Source organism: Vicugna pacos, chromosome 2 (genome assembly GCF_048564905.1).
Source record: "Vicugna pacos chromosome 2, VicPac4, whole genome shotgun sequence".
NCBI lineage: Eukaryota > Metazoa > Chordata > Mammalia > Artiodactyla > Camelidae > Vicugna > Vicugna pacos.
The window spans coordinates 43715244-43737632 of NC_132988.1; the positions used below are offsets into that span (position 1 = coordinate 43715244).

At 37.3% G+C, this 22389-nt stretch overlaps 1 protein-coding gene across 1 annotated transcript in view; it reads right to left on the reverse strand.

The window, feature by feature from the left end:
* The window catches only part of ENPEP (glutamyl aminopeptidase), a 75230-nt gene extending 53523 nt beyond the window's left edge, over nt 1–21707 (reverse strand). The window contains exons 1-3 of the mRNA XM_006212039.3: nt 20972–21707; nt 7365–7506; nt 5229–5360 (exon numbers count right to left, since the gene is read on the reverse strand). Coding sequence (XP_006212101.1) covers nt 5229–5360; nt 7365–7506; nt 20972–21597 — 900 coding nt within the window. The 5' untranslated portion in view covers nt 21598–21707. The remainder of the gene's footprint in view (nt 1–5228; nt 5361–7364; nt 7507–20971) is intronic.
* Nucleotides 21708–22389: the final 682 nt, after the last annotated feature.

The window sequence follows — 22389 nt, forward strand, 5'->3', positions numbered from 1 at the left end:
AGTTTGAAGTGTTTTAAAAATAAACTTCCTCATTGTGTACATGAGAAAAATGAAGATAAAACTGACACTAGACTTCAGTGCAGCTTGTTTTACTATATCATTCTACTACTTTTTTCTGTGCCTAAGAATGAAACCTGACTTTCTCTAGCTACAAAATAGAAATATAATACCTACCTCATAGTTAATGTGAGCATTAAATAAGCTAATGTAATAGTTTTATGTGTCCATCAAGAACATTTGTATCATTAGAGATAATACACTGAATGATTAACCTCTAATTTTCTTTGGACTTCCTTATATGTGGGTGAAAATTGCGTTGTGGTATCCACATTACCATTAGGAATATTATTAGAATGAAGTGGGGGGGGAGTAAAAGTTAAGTTTTTGACCCCAGAATAGGCTTTTCATGCCCACACAATAAATTTGAAAGCCAAAACCTTTTGATTTGCAAGAGCCCGGTTGGAAAGGCATTTAATAATAAAAACAGAAGGTGAGGAAAAAGAAAACCACAGAGTTTATGCTTTAACAACAGTGTGGAAGAGAATGGAGGGAGGCCCAGCCGGCTCTGTCTCAATAAACTAGATGAAACTTTTGTGAACCAGGAGAGGAGTACTGAGGTTGATGGGGCAAAACTCTGGAAGGGCATGTTAGGGTCTAAGATGAAAGGCACTGAACTTGGAAAGACTATGTGAACAGAGGGAATTAGGCTGAACAGATGGCAGCCACCACTGCTACCACCACCCTGGTCAGAAGCCCATCCAGTGCTTGCAGGTTTGCCACCACCATCTGGGGGCCCTGCAGATCTACTGTGCCCTGTTGTCCTTGTCTGCTGAGTGTCTTCGACTGACAAAGGTGGCCAAACATCCAGTTTGCCCAGGAATATCCCAGGAAGGTAAATCTACTGATTATCTGTTCACACCTCTCATCTCAGCATAGTTAATAACACCTCTCTTATTTATATTTTGTAAATGATAAAATGTATGGTCACTCTACCCATCGACAACAGCCTGCCTTTCCACTGCCGATCATCAAGCAGACTTAGCATCTGTTCATTTCTTGAGGTTTGTCCCTCTTATCTGAACTGTTCCAAAAGACACATCACTTTATATGGCCCAAGACTCTTGCAGGGCCTCCTAAAACAGGTGAGAAGGTGAGATCTCTGGCACTCAAAGAGATGATATATCAGCAAAGAACTGAAAACACACTTGGATGCCACAGGACATAGGTGACTGCCCCTGTTGCACATCTCAGTTGGAGTGTAGTTATCTTAGCATATTTTACTGCCTTCAGGGCTTAGCATACTCCTTGTGCACGCAGTAGGTGCTCAATAAAGACAGATAAAACATTCTGATTGGAGGAACCCTAAATTTTATTATCGATGCTGACATAGCCAGGATGAAAAAGAGAAAAGAATTCTATATTGTTTTTAATTCTATAAATGCATGTTTAAGGTACATAGTATTACTGAATGTCATCAAATGTACTTAATTTTATAAGTTTATGTCCTTGTAATGTTCTTCAAGCAGTAGGCAGGCATTTGGGGAGGAGGAATACTTAGCAGAAAGGAACAGTGATACTTTGGGATTTTTTTCAAGTTTTGTTTGTGACTGCTTTATCACAACGATGTGATACATTCTTCCTAAATCTTAGTTTGCCTCTTATCCATAGATGATTACAAATACACAAAATTTTGGCTTGAAATTTGGGTGACTAAGGACTGTTTTTTTGCTGTGGCTTTGAAGGTTCAAAATGTGTTCAGAACTTTGAGTTCCAGAGCTCAGCTGCTATAAGGTACTATTTGAGAAGAAACCCAGATCATTACTTAGGTTACAGAAAACATTTGTTTGCAGCTGACTTCTCATTTAAGTCAAAATTTAAGTTGTTTGATGCTTGGTGATTATCATTACTATGGTATCATTTTTTTTTAAACAAACATTTAAGAAATCTACCTTACCTCATAGAATTTTATTTTATTTTTTATTAATATTATTTTTATAAATTTGAATAAAGAATAAGAATCATTAGCAGTCTTCTATGGCTTCTTGAATTAAATACATTTCTTCAGAGAAGATTAAGAGCCTTTAATTTAAAATAGCCCTTCTAGGAAAGAAAGAAAAATTTTGTAATTTATTAAAATGCTATAAAAATCAAGCTCATTCTGAAAAGTTAGCATCAAGAAGACCACAAATAACAAATGTTCGTGAGGATGTGGAGAAAAGGGAAACTTTGTACACTGTTGGTGGGAATGTAAATTGCTCCAGCCACTATGGAAAACAGTATGGAATTTCCCAAAAAAACTAAAAATAGAACTACTATATGATCCAACAATTCCATTTCTGGGTATATAGTCGAAGAAAATGAAAAAATTAATTCAAAAAGAAATATGCACACAATGTTCACAGGAGCATTATTTACAATAGCCAAGATATGGAAGCAACCTAAGTGTCCATCAACACATGAATGGATAAAGAAGATGTGATTTATATATATATATATATATATATATATATATATATATATATATACACACACACATGCACACACACACACACACACAATACTCAGCCATAAAATACTACTCAGCCATAAAAAAGAATAAAATTTTGCCATTTGCAACATGGATGGACTTGGAGGGCATTATGCTTAGTGAAATAAGTCAGAAAAAGACAAATACTATATGATGTCACTTATTTTCAGAGTCTAAAACATACAACAAACTAGTGAATATAATAAAAAAGAAACAGACTCAGATACAGAGAACAAACTAGTAAGGAGAGGGGAGGGGGAAAGGCAAAATACAGGTAGGCAATTAGAAGGTACAAACTACTATGTATAAAATAAATAAGCTACAAAGATATATTGTACAGCACAGGGAATATAGCCAAATATTTTATAATAACTGTCAATGGAGTATAACCTTTAAAAATTGTGAATCACTGTGTCATACACTTGAACCTTATATAATATTGTAAACCAACTATACCTCAATAAAAAATGTAAGGCAACTAACATTCAGAAAAGAAAATATGCAGAGTTAAGTCTTTTGAGCTACCTTCCAAACCTGGTTATCTTTTTTCCTAACAGTTTTTTAGGATTAGGTCCTCTAATCTGAATTTTCTCATGAGCATCAAGGACATTTTAAGCATAGTGAATGGTTCAGGTACTAATATCTACTACTACAGGTAAAAAATTAAGAAGAACATAGGCTTCAATTCAGTATTTACTGATATAAAGAGATTCTTGCCAGAATGGTGAGTGTAATCAGGATATTATTTTCTTGAATTGCACAGTATAATCTCATTATGAATAGCAGGTGATAAATGTACCAGAATAATACTGACAGAAGCAGAGTAGATAAGAATGGTCTTTTGAGTCATGAAATTTCTACTAAAAATATATTACACAAAAACTAACTAGTTTCTTTTCTTTCTTTCTTTCTTTTTTTTTTTTTTTACTGAAAAAGTAATATAGACACTTTGGCTCTAGATCATGTAGTAAATTGATGCTTTGATATACCCGCATTGTTCCTAACTTACAGAAATGACAGATGCGATATAAAAGTGGAAAACCCACAAGACATATGAGGGCTTCAAACAATATAAGCATCTCTGTGGAGTTAGTGAAAGTACAAAGCAGTGTGTAGGAACTAAAGCTATCAGTTTATTGAGCTCTAGTTTTAGAAGGAATTAGCAACAGGTTCCTGGGGGTCAGATTGAGGCCATGCTTTGGAAATCATGTTTTTAAACTTTTTCTGCTATTTCTGATTGTTTTCCCATAGCTTTCTATTCTTATCTTATGATGATCGTATCTTCTTGAATCTCTGAGTGTAATAATTAAAGGATTTATGTGTGAGAATGTCTAATTGTTTATGGCTTTTTTTGGTTTCCCTAGCTGTTACTATTTACTCACACTGTGCTTTTCTGTTTGTTTGTCTTGGATTTTCTCTTTTATGTTGCTTATTTTCCTCAAATGCCTGTTTGTCTTATGTTGTCTTTTCAGCTCTAAGAATGTAGTTCTGTGAGGCTGGTGTGGGTTCCTGCTGATGTTACATTTAAGTGGATTTAAGTAGGGTGGTTTTCTGGAGTAGGAAATTGTACTGGAACATTTGTACTTGGATGTTAAGTGCTAGATTCCAACTTAGAGTGAGTGGGTAGGGAGCCAGTCAGGCAGCCTCTCAAATGCCAAAGAGGTGAAATTTATCTTGAATTGACATTCACACTAACTGCCTTAAAGTCTTCCTGTAAGATCCTGTTCAACTTTTGAAGGAAAGAGCTCTACAGGCTTTTGCAGGAGGAAAAACTCTGGTTGTCTGTCTTCTGTATATGGGGTAGAGGGAGGAGCATCTCTTCCCTCCAGTGACTGGTGAAGAGGTAAAGATATTTTTCAGAATATCACATTTCAGAAGGTGGAGCAGGGTACATTGTTTGAAAAGAATTTGGAATTTGAGATTCCACCAGTTGCCACTTGGGTGATCTTGAGCAAATTATCTAAGCTCATTGTTTCAGTTTTCTCCTCTGTAAAGTGATAATGATGATTTCTTTCTTATAGAATTATATAGCATTTTGTTTTATGTATATAATATGTAGCACAGAGGTGGACTAACCATTAGACAGCCTAGCAAGTGTTCAGGGCCTGAGCAAAATAGGGGCCTCCAAACTGAGGAAAATAATTAAGTAAAAGTATTTAGCTTTTCCGAAGAAAATTATTAAGTTCATCATCTCGACTTTTAAAAAGCTTATTTATATCTTCTCATACTTTTAAAAAACGCTTTTTGACACACTATTTAGAATTACATATCAGAATGGCACCACAGACATTTCAGTGCTTAGTTACTTGAAGAATATTTTTCTACCTCTGGTTTCTTATTCTCCCTCTGGTCTCCATCTGGGACCCCAAACATATACACCCAACCGTTTTACTAAATTGGGCATACTGAAATGTTTAATACGTTTGTGCTGATATACTTAGGAGCTAGCTTTGGATTTATAGTGAATTTTCCCCTTAAAATAATTCAAGGCTATGTGTTTCTATGGCTATTTTGTTGTTTCATTTTCCACTTGGGCCCTTTTGGCTTACGTTTTTCTATATTGTTCAGTGTATCATTAGGATCACAGATCCTGGTGACCAATGGGCTTTTCTAGTCTGTTGTGTGAAAAAAAACTATTCAAAAAAAGTAGAAAATCACAAATGCATAGGTGGTAAAGTTTAAAAAATACAGTGGTACTCACAGGTATTCCCCTTTTTGACATTCTTGTTACGGAGTCAAACTGATGTACAGCAAAGCACACCAAGTAAGTGCTCATGGGGACAGACTTCTGGAAAGTTGTTCGATTCCATTTATCATCCACCGACTCTTCTTTCTATCGAAAACAAGGGATAATCTTTTATTTATAAAAAGACCAATCATGCACAAGACAAATAGTTGCTCCAAATCTGGCATTCTAGTCAGACGTCTTTTGTCAAAGCTTATGGGTAAAAAGCAATTCTACCCCAAAATGGTGATGTTTAAAAAACTAAAGAAAAATGCATTTTATTTTTAGTGCTGTGACAGAGTGACAGAACTATATACTGGACTAAGCTTCTCAAAGAGAAATACAACTTTGTGATATAAACTGGACAGGAATTTATTTCTCTTTCTACATTAAACACACAATCCTGACCATAATATTTGAGCGGATACCATGACCTCTTAATGAAGAATAGGCTAGTGCTCAGTTCCTTGCACACAGGAAGAACTAAGCAGGTATCTGCTGACTGACTATGTGCAGGAGAGCAATGGCTGTACCAGGCATAGCAGGATGTCTGATTGTCTTTTCCAAGTCTGGTGGTCTCCATCAGAGATCCATAAAGTCACTGCTATGGATAGAGAGAAGGATTTTATTACTTGAATCAACTACCAACCCCACCTGTCTGGTTTTCTATCCATGCCAACTTTGCTTTCCTCAATGCCAGTCACCAGATCTAAATACTTCATCCATGAATACTTGCCTAATTCCTGCTACCCATTGTTTAAACATTTCCATATGCCCTGCAGCCACACAGTAAGTCACACTGCAGTGGGAAGCTTTAAAAAAGAATTAAGAGAAGGAGGCTGGACCGGAACTTAATGCATCATTGACAAAGCAAGCATGTTATATGCATGTGCTTGTAGAGTAGTATTGGAACCCCAGCAAAGTTACTCTACAATACAAACCTAGTAGCTTTAATCTCCTAAGGACCCAGAATATTCACCCTCTTCCAGGACTATTTTCTGGAACTAGGTGAAGGTGAAGGAGTATACTCTGCAGAATGAAAATGTCATGTAGGGAAATCTTAAGCAGAGGTTAGTAAAGTTTGCACTTTTTCTCCTCCAACCTTCATTTTCTCCCTTCCATCCCAAAAGATTCTGATGGCATTTTACTCTGATCCAGGCTTCTGCGTTAGTATGTCATACTTTAAGTTCATCTTTTCCTCTTCTCCAATCAAAACTCAATTGTCCAGGTGTCTGACACTAGAAGAAAAGTTGATAACCTGACTGATGCTGAGGCATGGAAGGCTGGTGATGGTTTACTTTTTGACACTCTTAAAGCTTTTGTTTGCTTTTTCAAGGGCTATCTGTAATTAAAACAGATGAATTTCAATGATGATATTTCAGATAGTGGGACAGAAAGATGCAAGATATAACGTAGGCACAGTGCTTTTCTGGTATCAGGTAGGTGACAATTATATCTAAGGGTGAGCTTGATCCTTTTACATGTCAAAGATATAAGGTATAATAAACCTCAACCTTGAAGTAATGACACTCTAGTTAACTGTGTTGCCCATTATGGGGTGGAGGAGCAGTAACAGAGGAAAGAGTCATGTTAATAATTATTCAAACAGAACTTATTGTGGCCTATTTTTTTTTAACATTTAATGAGTACTTCTTGTTCGCTGGAATACCTATGGGTATGGTGCTCCCTGGAGCTGATGTCTATACTTCAAGATTTAAGTGATGATTTTTTGCAGTAGCTCTATCTTGAAAACTGGGTGTATATTCAACTGAAAACAAAAGTATTTTTATGTCTGTAATTCCACTAGTTTGCTTTTGATTTGTCATGACTAGGAGATTCTCTCACTTAAGCAGAGCCCAGCTGATGTATGTCTACTGTATTCATTCTTGCTTAGAAAGCCCAATGTGGTGTTTTTGACTGGACTGTGATATCTTAGGTTAAAGACTTCTAGTGCTCAAAGAAAAGAGATTGACCAAGTGTATTTTCAAGCCTCTAAATAAGCTAGTAGAGCATATTTAATTTGAGACTTCAGTGGGTTCTCTCACAACAAATCAGTTAATTTATCTGATATTGTAAACAGCCTAGCTGCATAAATAAAACAAAAATACTCACCTCCACTGGCATATTTGAAAGTGCCTTATACTCTTTGAGGTGGATGATAGACACTGTGTAAGTTGCCTTTTTGTTGGGCTCATCAAAACAAGGAAAGGATTTCCTGGCATCTGTTGGTTCATGATCAGTGGCTGCTATGCTCCTTGGAAACAAACACAAACAAACAAAATATATGTTGCCTCTATAGAGAAGAATCAATTTTGTAATTATAACTACTGCATTTCTTAAAATTAGTTTCCATCCAGAAAACTATCAAAGAGTTGTCAAAGTTTTTCCTGGGATTTTCAGGTTAACAAATAAGTGAAAATCCAGAAACCGCTTCAGATGTTTTATATGAAAAGATATTTTGAGGCCATAACTAAAATCTGTGAACTCTAAATGAGCAAAAATTAATCCGGTTATGAATGATCACTCTTTCCACCCCAAGCCATCAAACAACAAGTAGATGAACACAAAGCCAAACTCAATGGCTTGCTTGTAACTGTCCTTGTAAGTGTGAACAGCTGTGTTCTGTCTCAGAGCAAAGGAGTATATTCCAGAGTCCACAGCTCCTGTCCCACAGGAGCTGTCCCTAATGGCACATTTTTTCTTACTTGTGTTACCCCAGGGGAAAAAATCCAGTTTCATTTCCATGAAAGGCAGTGCCTTGAGCAGTCTCCCAGTGAAGCAACCTTTGGCCAGGTTTAAAGCCCACATTTGGAAAGAGACAGTATTCTTTTATGGCTCTAACTAGATACATGCTTTTGTAAGCTAAATTGTTAATGTTTAATGTTTCCATCACTTCAAAGTAGAAATATTTTTTTCTGAGTAATTGCTCCAGAAACCCCCAATGAATATATACTTTTTACATGTAGTTATATCACAGTAAGATATTATACATTTGCTCATTAGAAGAGTAAGCAAAGTAAAAAGTATAAAAGAAAGAAAAAGTAAGGAAATACTGATTTATATTCATTAATAATCTGTGTAAGAAAAATATTTTGTCCTTCCGGATTCTCAGAGACTAAGGAAGATATTTAATAAAGAGTAACAATTGAAATTATGACATTTTCATTCATCCAATAAATATTTATCGAACCCCTTCCTTCACACACACACACACACACACACACACGTGCACACATACATTTACCACACATTATTCTAAGTGCTGAGGGAATAACAAAGGATGAATAAGTAAGTTCATAAATAGAGTGATAAGAGCTATGTAGAAAATAAAGCAGGGGAAGTGACAGAGAATCACTCAGGAAAAGTGATGAGCAACATTAGACAGAGTAGTTAGGAACAATCTCTTGGAGTAGGTGATGGTTTGCTAAGATTTGAATGATGAGAAATGGTGAGATAATTGGAGATTAAGCAAAATGTGTTCTAGCAGAGGAAACAACTAATTCACAGCCTCCAAAGTGGAAAATAATTTGATGTGGTTGAGGACCTGAAAGATGTCCAGTGTGGCTGAAGTATAGTGAGCCAGACTGGGGGTAGGGGGTGGTCAGTAGAGGCTGTGTTAAGAGCCTGCATTTCATTTGGGTTCAAGATGTATTATATTCATTAATTTATCTAAAACAGAATATACCATAGGTCAACATCCATCTACAAGAAATTAAAATATTCTAAAATTTCTTTTAAGAATCCGCTGTTTACAAAAATTAATTGTTAAATACTTAGCCAAGAAAGCTAATCTTTAAAAAATAAAACCATTCCCCAGTGCCTCCATTAAAAAATAAAACCATAAAAGTGGCTTTCTTTTGGGACACTGTTGGCTGAGTGAGAGGACTTTCTGGGACGACTGTAAATATTTGTACCTTATTATGAGTGTGGGTAACAACAATGTGTGCATTTGTCAAAATTTATCGAATTGTTCCCATTAGATCTTGTGCATTTAATGTATTTAAATTTTACCTAAAAGTAACTGTAAATGGATATTGAGCTCCAATAAGTAGGTTTGTATTGTCGCAGTGGAATGGGTTAGCAATTTAGAAACAACCTTTTTGGTATCCTAGGCTTGAGCAAATTAAAAAAAAAAATGAGGATAGTGCAAGGCAGGTTTCTCACTGTTGGTGAATAGTTATAAATTTGTAAAAAGGGAAGACTAGAACTTGTTATTGAATTGTAATTGCAGGTTCAGTATAAACTCACTTTTTCATAAGTATATATATATAAATGGATATAAAAATACGCACAGAGACATGTCTTTTCTAGTTCTTTCTGCTTAGCAGGACTAAAAGGAAATGACATGCTTGTAGCAATGAGCACAACTATAGTTTCTACTACATACCACTCTCCACTAAAAGAAACCAGAACTTTTTATAAAAACAGCTGATTCCAGTGCTGGTTCAGGAAGATACAAGATGATCCTGGAACATCTTGCTTTGACAAAAAATAAGTAAGTTCTCAAAGAATTATAGGAATAAGTCAAAAGGACATAAAGCCAGTTTGAGTGGACTTCCACTGGCTAGAGTAGAGGAAATGGGAACATCAAAATAGGTAATGTGATTATAACCTACTGAATAAATTAAGACTCCACGATGGAAATTATGAATAGGTAGATAGGAGAGAGGGAAAGCTCTTCTTTACAATAGACTGCCTACTAGTAAATTTAGAATGAATGGTGGCTTTAGAAAGTCATCAGTGGATGTCAAAACAAAGGGGCAAAGGTGTGATGAGGAAAGGGATATCTGAATAGTTGCAGAAACTTTCTCTGAAAATTACTTACAGAGAAAAAAACTGTAACTTTACAATGGAGAAAACCATTAGATACCACTGTAAGCAAGTGCTCAAATACGGTATCACTAATAATTGTACAAACCGACATGATGTGATTTCCTGAGAGAGGCACTGCATCTCTTGTGAAGTTCCTGATAAAAATGCTTAACTTGTGTTTTTAAATTGTGAGGAAAGTCAGACAAACTAAAATTGAGGGACATTCTCAAAATAGCTAGCCTGTACTCTTCAAAAGTAACAAGGTTATCAAAGACAAAGAAAGACTAGGGGAGGGGCTTCAAGATGGTGGAGAGGGACATGGAGCTCACCTTCTTCCACAAAAACATCAAGAATACATCTACATGTGGAACAGTTCTCACAAAAAACCCACTGATCTGTCAGAAGATCTTATACTAGCAAAGCTACAAGAAAAATCTCCACATAACTGGGTAGGAAAAAAAGAAGAATCGGTATGTGACCTGTGCCCCAGGAGGGAGCGGTGAAAGAGGAAAAGTTCCCTCACCCTAGGGAGCCCATTACCAGTGGAGAGGTCAGCTGGGACAAAAAGGGAACTTCAAAGGCTTGGAGGAGAGCACAGCTGCTGGTTCACTGCAAGCCAAACAGGGAGAGACGGGTGAGCGGGATGCAGGCCACCTGCTGCCCTCCCCAGCCCAAGACACAAGCCTGCTGGTATGTGTGGGGGCTGGGCCCTGAAGGTCGGGCTCCAGAGGACAGATCCAGGGAGAGGACTGGGAAGACAAGGGTTGGCTGCACAGAGACAGCCTGAAGGGGCTGGAGTGTGGGTCGAGCTGATTGGGAGTATGTGCAAGGAAGCCCAGGTCCACCATAAAAAGCCCCATTGTTAGCACATGCAAAAGAAGGGGCGGGGCCCTGCCATATTGGTCCTCTTCTGTTCTCGATCAGGATGGCTCTGCCTGTGGGAATTTAGAAAGGTGCAGTCACTGGTGGGTTGCCCCCAGGTGGAGGCAGGGCCGAGGTCTGAGCCCAGTACAAGGGGCCATGAGACTTCGGAGGTGAAGCTGAGTTCTAAGCCTTGTCCCAGGGAGCTTAGGCAGCTTTGCCCCCCTGAGAGCTGGTGCACAGCTGAGCCAGGTCCAGCGTTAACAGAGAGCATGCACACATGAAGGTGAGGCTGGTATTTGGACTGACCCTTTAGCCCATGGTGGATCCAGGTGCACAGCTACACATAACTACAGCAGGTCCTGGTGACCAACTTCAATGGATCTGCCCTAGGTTAGTGCAGCGCCTAACGGGCACCAGGGCAGACTGCTTGCATTCCCACGGCTGATGTGGGGCTGAGGGCAGAGCCAACAAAAGTGTACACTGGGAGCCTGCACGACAGATGACAGGTGACACCACGGAGGGCACTTCTTGGTGGACATTGCAGAGAAATACTCAGTGGCTCCTCTCCCAGTGGAAGTGCTCCAGTCATGCCTACCTCACACAGCAGCTCAGAAGTGGATCAGGGGGCCTCTACTCCAACAAGCGGGGAGCAGACCCAGCCCCCAAGAGGGCTTGACAACCACAGAGCGAAGAGTAGACCCCACTCTGGTCACCACAATACGAATCACACCCTCTATCCAGGGGGTAACGGCTGGCACACAGGGAGGAAAGGTGAGGAAGCCATCTATACTAAAAACAGCCCTCACAACAAAAACGCTAGAAGCATGCAGGCTACACAGGACACTCCCACACAAAAACAGCCCTTCAAGACCAGAGCAGATAACTGTTACTCTTAAATTCATAGAATCAGAGAAATACAAGTTAAATGAAAAAGCAGAGGAACCACTCCCAATTAAAGGAACAAGAGAAATTCCCTGAAAGGACAAATAATGAAATAGACCTCTCCAGTCTCCCAGCTCTCAAGTTCAAAAGGAAATAATAAAAATACTGAACAAACTAAGAAAGACTATCAGTAGAAACGTGGAAGACTGTAAAAAGGAACTAGGAACTATAAAGAGGAAACAATTAAAATCAGAAAACTCATTTGCTGAGATGATATCCCACATCAACAAAAGAAAGGACAAAATCACATGATTATCTCAATAGATGCAAAAAAATTATTTGACAAAATTCAACATCCATTCATGATAAAAAACTCTTACCAAAGTGGGTATAAAGGGAACATACCTCAACATATTAAAAGCTGTTATGACAAACGCACAGCCAACATAATATTCAACAGTGAAAAGTTGACAGCCTTCCTGCTAAAATCTGAAACAATACAAAGATGCCACTCTCACAACTTCTATTTAACATAGCATTGACAGTCCTAGTCATAACGGCCAGACAAAAAAAAAAAAAGAAAGAAAGAAAGAAAGAGGATTCAAATTGAAAGGGAAAAGGTAAAACGGTCACTAAATGCAGGTGACATATTATTTAAAGAAAACCTAAAGACTCCACACAAAAACTACTATAGCTAATAAACAAATTCAGCAAAATAGCAAAATTCAAGAGTAACATACAGAAGCCTGTTGCATTTGTTTGCACTAATAATGAAATATCAGAAGAAGAAAGTAAAAAAAAAAACCTTTTAAAATTGCTTCAAAAAAATAAAATACTTAGGAATGAACCTGACCAAGGAGGTGAAAGACTTATATGCAGAGAACTAGAAAACATTGGTTAAGGAAATTAAAGATGATTTAAGTAAGTGGAATTATATCCCATGCCCTTGGATTGGAAGAGTTAATTGTTGTTAAAATTGCCATACTACCCAAAGCAATCTACAGATTTAGTGCAATCCCTATCAAATTACCCAGGACATTTTTCACAAAACTAGAACAAATTATCCTAAAATTTATATGGAATCCTCAAAGACCCAGAATTGCTAAAGCAAGCCTGAAGAAAAAGACTGAAGCTGGAGGCATAACCCTCCCAAACTTCAGACTACAGAGCTACAGCAATCAAAACAGCATGGTATTGGCCCCAAAACATACATATAGATCATGGAACAGAAGAGAGAGCACAAAAATAAGCCCACACACTTACAGTCAATCTACAATAAAGAAGGCAAGAATACACAAGGGAAAGAACAATCTCTTCAATAAATGGTGCTGGGAAAACTGGACATGTAAAAGAATGAAATGGGAACATTTTCTCACACCATATACAGAAATAAACTCAAAATGGATTAAACACCTAAATGTAAGACCAGAAACCATAAACTACTAAAAGAAAACATAGCAAAACATTCTTTGACATAAATTGTAGCAGTATTTTTTTCGATCTGCTCCTAAGGCAAAGGAAATAAAAGCAAAAATAAACAAATGGGACCTAGTTAAACTTAAAAACTTTTGCACAGCAAAGAAAATCATAAAAAGACAAAAACACAACTACTGAATAGAAGAAAATATTAGTAAATGATATGACCAATAAGGGGTTGATACCCAACTCAGTACCAAAACAAAAAACAAACAAACAAACAAATAACCCAATTCAAAAATGGGCAGAGGATCTTAACAGACATTTTTCCAAAGAAGACATACCAGATGGCCAACAGGCACATGAAATGTGTTCAATATCACTAATCATCAGAGAAATGCAAATCAAATCACAATGAGATATAACCTCACAGCTGTCAGAATGGCTATCATCAAAAAGACCACAAATCGCAAATGTTGGCAAAGATGTGGAGAAAGGGGAGCCCTTGTGCACTGTTGGTGGGATGTAAATTGGTACAACCACTATAGAAAATAGTATGGAGGTTCTTCAAACAACTAAAAATAGAACTACCTACCATATGCTTCAGCAATTCTACTTCTGGGTGTCTATCCAAAGAAAATGAAAATACTAATTCAAAAAGATATATGCACACCAATATTCATAGCAGCATTATTTACAATAGCCAATATGTGGAAGCAACCTAAATGCACATCAATGGATGAGTGGATAAAGACGATGTTACATATATATGTTATGGAATGGAATTCTTTACATAAAAAAGAATGAAACTCATTTTCAACAATATAGTTAGACCTGGAGGTTATTATGCTTAGTGATGTTAAGTCAAACAGAGAAAGACAAAAATATTGTATGCTATCACTTATAATATGGAATCTAAAAAATAAACAAACAATTGAATATAACAAAACAGAAACAGACTCACAGATACAGAGAACAAACTAGTGGGGAGAGGAAAGGGAGAGGGACTAGATAAGAGTGGGGGATTAAGATATACAAGCTACTATTTATAAAATAAATAAATAAACTACAAGGAAATATTGCACAACACACAGAATATAGCCAATATTTAATAATAACTTTAAATGAAGTATAATCCTATAAAAATATTCAATCAGTGTGTTATATACCTAAAACTAATACACTGTTGAAAATCAACTATAATCTTTTAAAAAGCCCCTATTTATATATGCTAAATTCCATCCAAAGTTACTAAAGTTTTCTAAATACATGCAAATTTGAAAACAAGGTATGTGAGATAACAATAGAAAACATTTTTTTTATTTTACTGAATTATAGTTGGTTTACAATGTTGTGTTAATTTCTGGTGTACAGAATAGTGATTCAGTTATATATATTCCTGTTCATATTCTTTTTCATTATAGGCTATTACAAGGTATTGAATATGGTTCCCCATGCTATACAGTAGGACCTTGTTTATGTATTTTATATATAGTAGTATGTATCTGCAATCCTGAGCTCCCACTTTATCCCACTACCCTACAAAACAATTTTAGACCACAACTTCTTTGGGGAGGTTTTATTTAGTGATTAAAATGTCTTCTTTTATAATCAGAATCAGATGAATTGTTTTGCAAATTAGTGGGAAAAGCCTGGCAAATCTCACAGTATGTTCAGGAGTAACTTGTGGGTATTTCCTGAATAATTATAATAATTATAATTATAATTCCAGGCAGATGTGCTGAGGTGAGCCATTTTTCCTTAGGGGCCTCTCTATGTTATGTTAATAAGTCACTTACTAGACCCAGCACATCAAAAATATAATTATATGTAGCTTGTTAATTTACAAAAGAGAAGGAATCCCTGTGACTTCTCTGAGTGCATCAGACCATAGAGAAAGCTAAAGAGAAAGGAAGTGATGATGCAAGTAAATGACCAGTTCATTTGAATCAACTTAAAAAAACCCCAACTACTTGATTACCTCGTAAATCATCTAGCATGTTGTTTCCAGTGAAGACTCTCAAGCTATGTTCAGCAGTTTAATAACTTGAGCCAGCAAAATAAACAGCAGGGTCTGGGTGAAAAACTTAAACGAAGGACTTCTTATGCAGATGAGGCAGGCACAACTACTCAGTGTCTGTGCAGACTAAGTAAAGGGTTCCAGAATGAAGTAGGGCAGCAGATCAGTGCAAGACTAGATTATTCAGACTCCAACCTATTTTTATGGTGGTTTGAACCAGTTTATTATTTAGCTTTATTTCCAATTGATTTTTTTCTGTGTAGAAGATATTCAAGGTCAAGTAAAATTTCTTTTTGTTTCCTTGCTTCTAAAATAAAAGGAACTACTAAACTCCTGCAACAAGTAAACAAGAGCCCCTCAATCTATTATTTATTGATAATGGGTATACTGATAGCCCAACATATGAATCTAAGCATATAATGAATAAACTGACATACAACTAAATTTTCAAGATCAAAACTGCAAATGAGTATACATATACATGTATGTGAGGATACACCACACACACACAATTAAATCCATCTCACTGATTTCTCTTCTGCCATGGTTCCACTTAACTCTTAAATTTTTATCACTAAACCTTATGCATCAGGTTTATTTATCCAAATGCCTACCAGACATCTCTTCCTAGATGTCTGACAGGCATTCAACCCGTCTGCCACTGATCTTAACCTTCCCTTCTAAATCTGGTTTTTCTGTTCTATTCCTAGTATCAGTGAAAGGTGTGGGCTATCAGTCAGATTTCTGGGGCATCCTCGACCCATAGCTTCAACTCAGCCCTTCCCCAAAGCCAGTCAGTCTGCAAAATGCTGACCAGGTTACCTCCAAACTATTTTCTTCATTGTGTTCTCTTCTGTCTGTCCCGAAATCACTGTCCTACCTGATTTTCATCTTCTCTTTCCTGGATCATTGCATATCTGGATCTCTCATATACCCATGTACAGATTCAGTTCTTTTTTCCACATCTTAATAGTCATCAGTTAATTTTTCCTTCATAATGCCTGTTATTAACTATCCTTACTTTTTTCTTCCTATGGGTTTTCCAGAGTTATCTCTAGCTAGCCCCTTCATATAAACGTCTCTACAGACATATTTCTTCTCCTCATTCTGCTTTTTTGACTACATGCCTTTCCTTTTTGCCTGCTTTTACCTTCTTGTTTGCCTCTGCCTATTGAAATCCCACCATTAAATCCCAACATTGCTGTAAATATCCAGAAAACCCAAACTGGAAACCATTTGTTCCTCTTTTAAATTCCTGTTGTAATTCCTGTCAATTCTAATGATTCTCAGTCCTAAAGTATGAAGGTCGCCTTCCTAAGTCAAAAAAAAAAAAAGATTTTTACCAACTTCTCTTGCTTTGATGAGATGGGGAGAAAAAGAACCAGGGTAAGTTTTCCATCCTGAGTGCGAAAATGGAATGTCATTGGTGGGAACTGGACTCCTTTACAGGAAAGGGCCATGGCCATTTAGCACGTCCCAGCATGTGCCAGAGGACACTAGTTATGTGAGAGCCTGTATGAAAATGCTTCTCTATATTCATTCAGTGATATTGAAGTTCTTTCTGTGTGCTAGGTAGTGAACAAGAGAGACACAGCCCTACTCTCAGGGACCCACAGAAGATTCCACAGTCTCATAACGGTTGGGAAACTGCATTTAAACTGCCTTTGGTGACAGCTTCTACAGGATCCCAGTGGACACTATCATATAAAAGCCTCTGAAAAGTCCCACCATTAGGAGAAAACACATCATGTTCTATTTAGTGCTATTGCCCAAACTAATTTGGCCACAGAATCCCTCCTCTGCTTTTTTTCTGGCAGTATCTATTAATATCCCATGCATCTAGAACTCTGTGGAACAGATACATGGGGAATGCTGTATAAGAGCAACCCAAATGCAGACCAGGAAATTCTGAACCTTTGAGAGAAGAGAATGTTCTTATATACTTGGGAGATATGCGTGGAGGGGAACTCAGAACAACTGAAAATCCTACATAACTCATTGAGAAAGAGTGTTGAGGGGTTTTAGTGGTGTGGGCAGGAAAACATTCCAAAGGTTCCTTCCAGTCCTTTGAAGTGGTTTTCCTCAGACCCTGAGGGACAGACCAGACAGTAGGAAAAGTGACCGTTAAGTTTCTCAAACTTTCTCCTCCTAAGCCTCACTAGAACTCTGTCCCCAGTGAGAAGGTATGGTTCTTGTTGCTAGGGAACTCTAAACTGACTCTGCCGTCTTCTCCAACTCTCCATTTGCCTCTGAATTTTGCAGGAAAGACACTCTGATAGTCGTCTCCTCTCTGTGAAGTTCAAGTCTTGGTTGTGTTTGCAGAAATCAAGTAATTTTTGTTACTGCTGAGTGCACTCACATTTAGTTTGCTTCGTATATCCCATACTGCATTTACTCAATCCTGGAGTTAATTTTACAGTAAGGCAGAAGAGTTGGAAAACTATAATCTTGACTGTATATATGAAATGCATTACTATGGTGGCATTTGGAATTGCACGAGCATCAAATATTATGAAGTTCACTCTAAAATACAAGAAAATGGTGCTGCTCCCTGTGAACTCAGCTCTTGTGGCCTTTGTTTGCACTCTGTAGATGAGAGCCCCCCAGAGGCCTACATTGTCAAAATGTTATTCACAGGCTTGAAAGAAAACAATGCACTTTTCTCATCTGCTTGAAATATTTCATAACAAGGAAAACAAAAAGTATTCCATTGAGCCTAAGTGAGGTTATTGAGTACGTGCCAGAACCGTTCCAAAACCGTGCGTGCAGAACTGGCCGTGCACCCTGTGTAATGTGAGAGCCTCAACTGCTAGCAATGAAAACAGACAAACTCAGGGACACCAGTCCACCATGAGAGCCTGACTGAGCAGTGGCCTTCCCTGCCAATCTTGTTGTCACTCGGTATTTCTGAGTATTTTCTCAACCAAGACAGCTAAGTTTCAGAAAGTCAGCTCTCAAGTATTTATTTTACTGTAAAATTAACTCATGCGGTAAAATAATCCAAAGAATTGGAATAAATACTATATATTTCAGTATGTAGTAAATTTTATACTTATAAAATATATACCAGAAACTTATCAATGGAAACACATTCCATAGTTTTTGGCCTTCCTGTAAGTACAGAATTTTTATAAAATATTTTGATAGCTTTACTCAGATGCAGTTTCTACAGTTTTCACAACCCAGGAAGCAGTTTTAAACTCTTAGCAATAATCATTTAAAAGTTTTGACTTGTTTTCGCTTTATACTAACAGATTTTTAGAATCTCTTGACAGTAGGTATTCTTCAGAGTATTATGCCTTTTCCTCTACCAAATTGCAAACACCTTTACAAATCCTCTTATTGTTAGTGAGGCTCAGAGAAATAGATGCTTTCATTCGTTGTTTGTGGAAACGTAATTTGGGACATATTTTTGACAGTCACTTTGGGCACACACACGTACATATGTGCATGCACATGTGTTACGTATGTGTAGATGTGTGTATGTATCCACATACATGCATGCATTCATACATATGTACTTGGAGCCAATTTCCTAAGAATTTTCCTATAGAAATATTTTAGAAAATAATATATATAGTTTTTTATAACATTGTTTGTTACATTTTATAGGTATTTATAGGTAATAAAGTAGAAGCAATTTAAGTGCCCAAATCTAATGAAAAAGTTGAATAAATTATGTTATATTCATACAATGGACCCTCATGTATCCATTAAATAATTTATGGAAGAGTATCAAATGACATGTTAAAGTGTTGACATATTGTAAAAACATGTTACACATAATAATGCCACGTTTATCTGTGTCCAGAAGAAAAAAACTAGAAGAATATCTGCCTAAATATTAACAATGACTATACTTGAGTGATGGACTTATAAATGGATTTTTTCCCTTATAATTTTCTGTTTACTATGTTTTCTGCAGTGAATGTATCTTATTTAGAAAATACTTAAACAAAATAAATGTTACATGTTTCTTGATATATTCATACCCTTTGACCCAGCAATTCTATTTTTTGGACTACATCCTAACATAAGGAAATAAACAGCTACACACCTACAGATGTACTTACAGCTATGTTCTTTCTGACTTGTTTATAGTAATAAAAACTGGAAGCTACTCAAATGTCCAACATTAGGGAATTGGTTTTTTAAAAATAACAGTGCATTAATTCAGTAGAATATTGCACAATCTTTAAAATCAGATTCTTGAAAGTATTTAAGAATAAAGGGAACTGCTTAAATATTAAGTTAAGTGGTATATGGATAAAGAGATACATGGGCCTAATATAATTACAATTTTGATTACCCTCCAAAATATTAGAATATACATTAACATGTTGATAGGGGTTACCTGTGGGTGGTAAAATTATTTATAGAACTTTGATGTTCCTTTTTACAATTTTCCATGCTTTCAACAATTGTGATTTTTATAAACAGAAAAAATATGTAAACAATGAAATTTGTTTTATTGCTAGTAATATTAAGGTACAATATATGAATATGATTCGTCCAAATATTTTTTCAAACTATCATTTCTACTCAGTTTATTACTCTACCAAACAGTGAGATAAGAATGTTTAAATATTTTATTTTAGTCCCTGGGTCTCTCTGGCAAATAATAGAAAGCATTTGACCGAAAGATTTGCTTTGCTCTAGAAGATTCTTAAAACAACACAGGAAAGGGATATTCAGAGAGCTGCTCCAGACTCTGAACAGTGACATAAGGTTTCTTAATCATTTACTTGTTCTGAATGTTAAGTAGGCAAAGGTCAAAGCAGTTTCAAGTTCAGTGTTACCTCAAATGTAGCCTTGCTCTCTGATCCAAGGACCACACTCAAGGAATGAAGGTTTTTTGAGTTCATTAAGAGAGTTTTTGCCTTTAACATAGCTCTAGTGATAGCCTCTGACTAACTGACAAGGCAAGTAACCATTTGGCTAGACTCAGGAAATGCAGGTATGTATATACATATATACTTGGAGGACTGTGTGTGGGGGGATATTTTTCTGTCCTTAATTACTTAATATATCTTTTATCTCACAAAAGGCTTAGTGTAACCATTGTATATTGCGTGATAGACAATAAGCCCAAAGACTTATCCATGTGCTACCACTGATGCATAGACCCAATGAGTATTTATTGAAAGCCTATCTGTAAAACATAGTTCTGGCCACATGAGATACAGACACAGTCCTGCCTTCCTTTCTAAGTGAAGACACAAAGACAATTCCATGGATTTTACATACTCTTTCAATGTCTCCTCTCCAATAAAACAGACAAAATTATAATTAATATTTACTGATTTTCACTTAAATTTAGTATAATATCATTCTAAAGATTCAGTTTAAAATCATTGCCATGTAGCCCAAGAATACACCAGTAAAATTTACCAAACACATCCATTTTAAAAATTTGAGATAGCTTATGTAAATATTAAGGATAGAATGCAGTACATTATGGTTTTTCCTGATGGAATTAAAGACTTACACTGATTTTTTTGGACTCCATGCAGCTCATTCAATACTTTCAAGTTTTGTGACAGACTTTGAAAGTACAGCAGGGCAAAATTTTTGCTTCCCAACGTGAACAGGCTGAACTGAAACCGAGTTGAGATAAAGATCAGACCGTCGAAATAATTGAACGGTGGAAAGTAAAAAGGAAAGGAAAAGAAACGGAAAGCACATATATGAACTTAGGAGAAACAAAGCAAAAATTAATATTTACTTGACTTGTCCTTTCTCCACGTATGTCGTTCTATAAAACCCCACGAGCGAGCCGTTCAGCGAGCCAGCGAACTCCATGGTCAGATGGTAGAGACCCTCGGCACTGCTGGGTGCAAGCTCTCCTTCTGCCTCCACCACCACATACTCCTGCTTTTTGTATTCAAAGCACCGCCGGACTTGGACTTGCTCCCCAGAGTGCCTCCTCAGCACCGGGAGCTGGGTGATCCTTGTCTCCCGGATATGCAGCCATAGGTGCTGGGTGGGCGAGCTCACATTGATGGAGATGTGCACACTGCCCGTGTACTTGTCCTCCTCCAACAGGGGCTTCACCTCCAGGTCGTAGTGCACTGGATTGATGAAGTCTGGCAGCCTGAAATCTTTCCAGCCTCCGCTTTCATCTTCACTGGCAGGGCAGACCTCCTGGTCCTGTGGAGGGCTCGGAGTGGAAGGAAGGTGGGAAGGAGCTTGGGTTGTGCCCTGTCCTCCGTCGGTAGAGTCACACGATCTGGTCAAGCCCACGGAAAGCCCTACTATTAATCCGACAGCCACCACCACTGCACAGATGATGGCCACATGTTTTGTTTTAATGCAGTATCTCTTAGAGCTTTCTCCCTCTTCAAAGTTCATTTTTTGTTTCCAAAGTCAAATGTTACACATAAAAGTATGTTAAATTTAACTAACTAACGTCAGCAGTCTTCCTTTTTAAATTGGAAGGAATTCCCTGGTTTGGCAGCCTGCTTCTGCTTTCCCACACCTCTCTCTGGCTTCTTGCGTCTTTTCCTCTCCCTGCACGTTCCCACCAGCCACTTAAGGATGAATGTGGAAACAAGGGGGTGGGGTAAGGACTCCAGAAGAGGAGCTGAGCTGGAGGAGGAGGACTGAAGAGAATATTGTCGTGGCTCCCCTTATAAACAACGCATCCCCCACTCCACCCCTCCTGCACCAGAGTGAGTTAAATATAAAACAGGGCTTAGCTTATCAGCCAACAGGAGGGTAATCCTTTGCCAAAGCTCCGTCAGCAGCTTTCAGGGAGAGAGCATTTGGGAAAGAGGTGTGCTTGTGATAGAAAAACTCAACCTTTGCCACTGAGTCTATGGCTTCTTCCTGTTGTGCTTACAATCTCTCTCTCTCCTAATCAAAGGGCTTCTTGAATTTCAGCTATTTTTTCAGGTAGCTTGCCAAAGAAGTTGTTTTTTCTTTTCAGTCTTTTTCCTCATATAAGGTAAACATTCAGATTCTGCCTTTTGCCATAGTCAGGTCCTGGAGTTCAATGCTCAGAGTTGACACATATACTCAGGGACCACTTAGGTACTCAGTAAATATCTGTTGAGTTGGTGGATTAGTAAAGTGTAGCCAGGTCACCCTAAAGCAGCTCAGTTGACGCTGGATGAAAGAGAGAAGGGAACATAAAGAAATTAG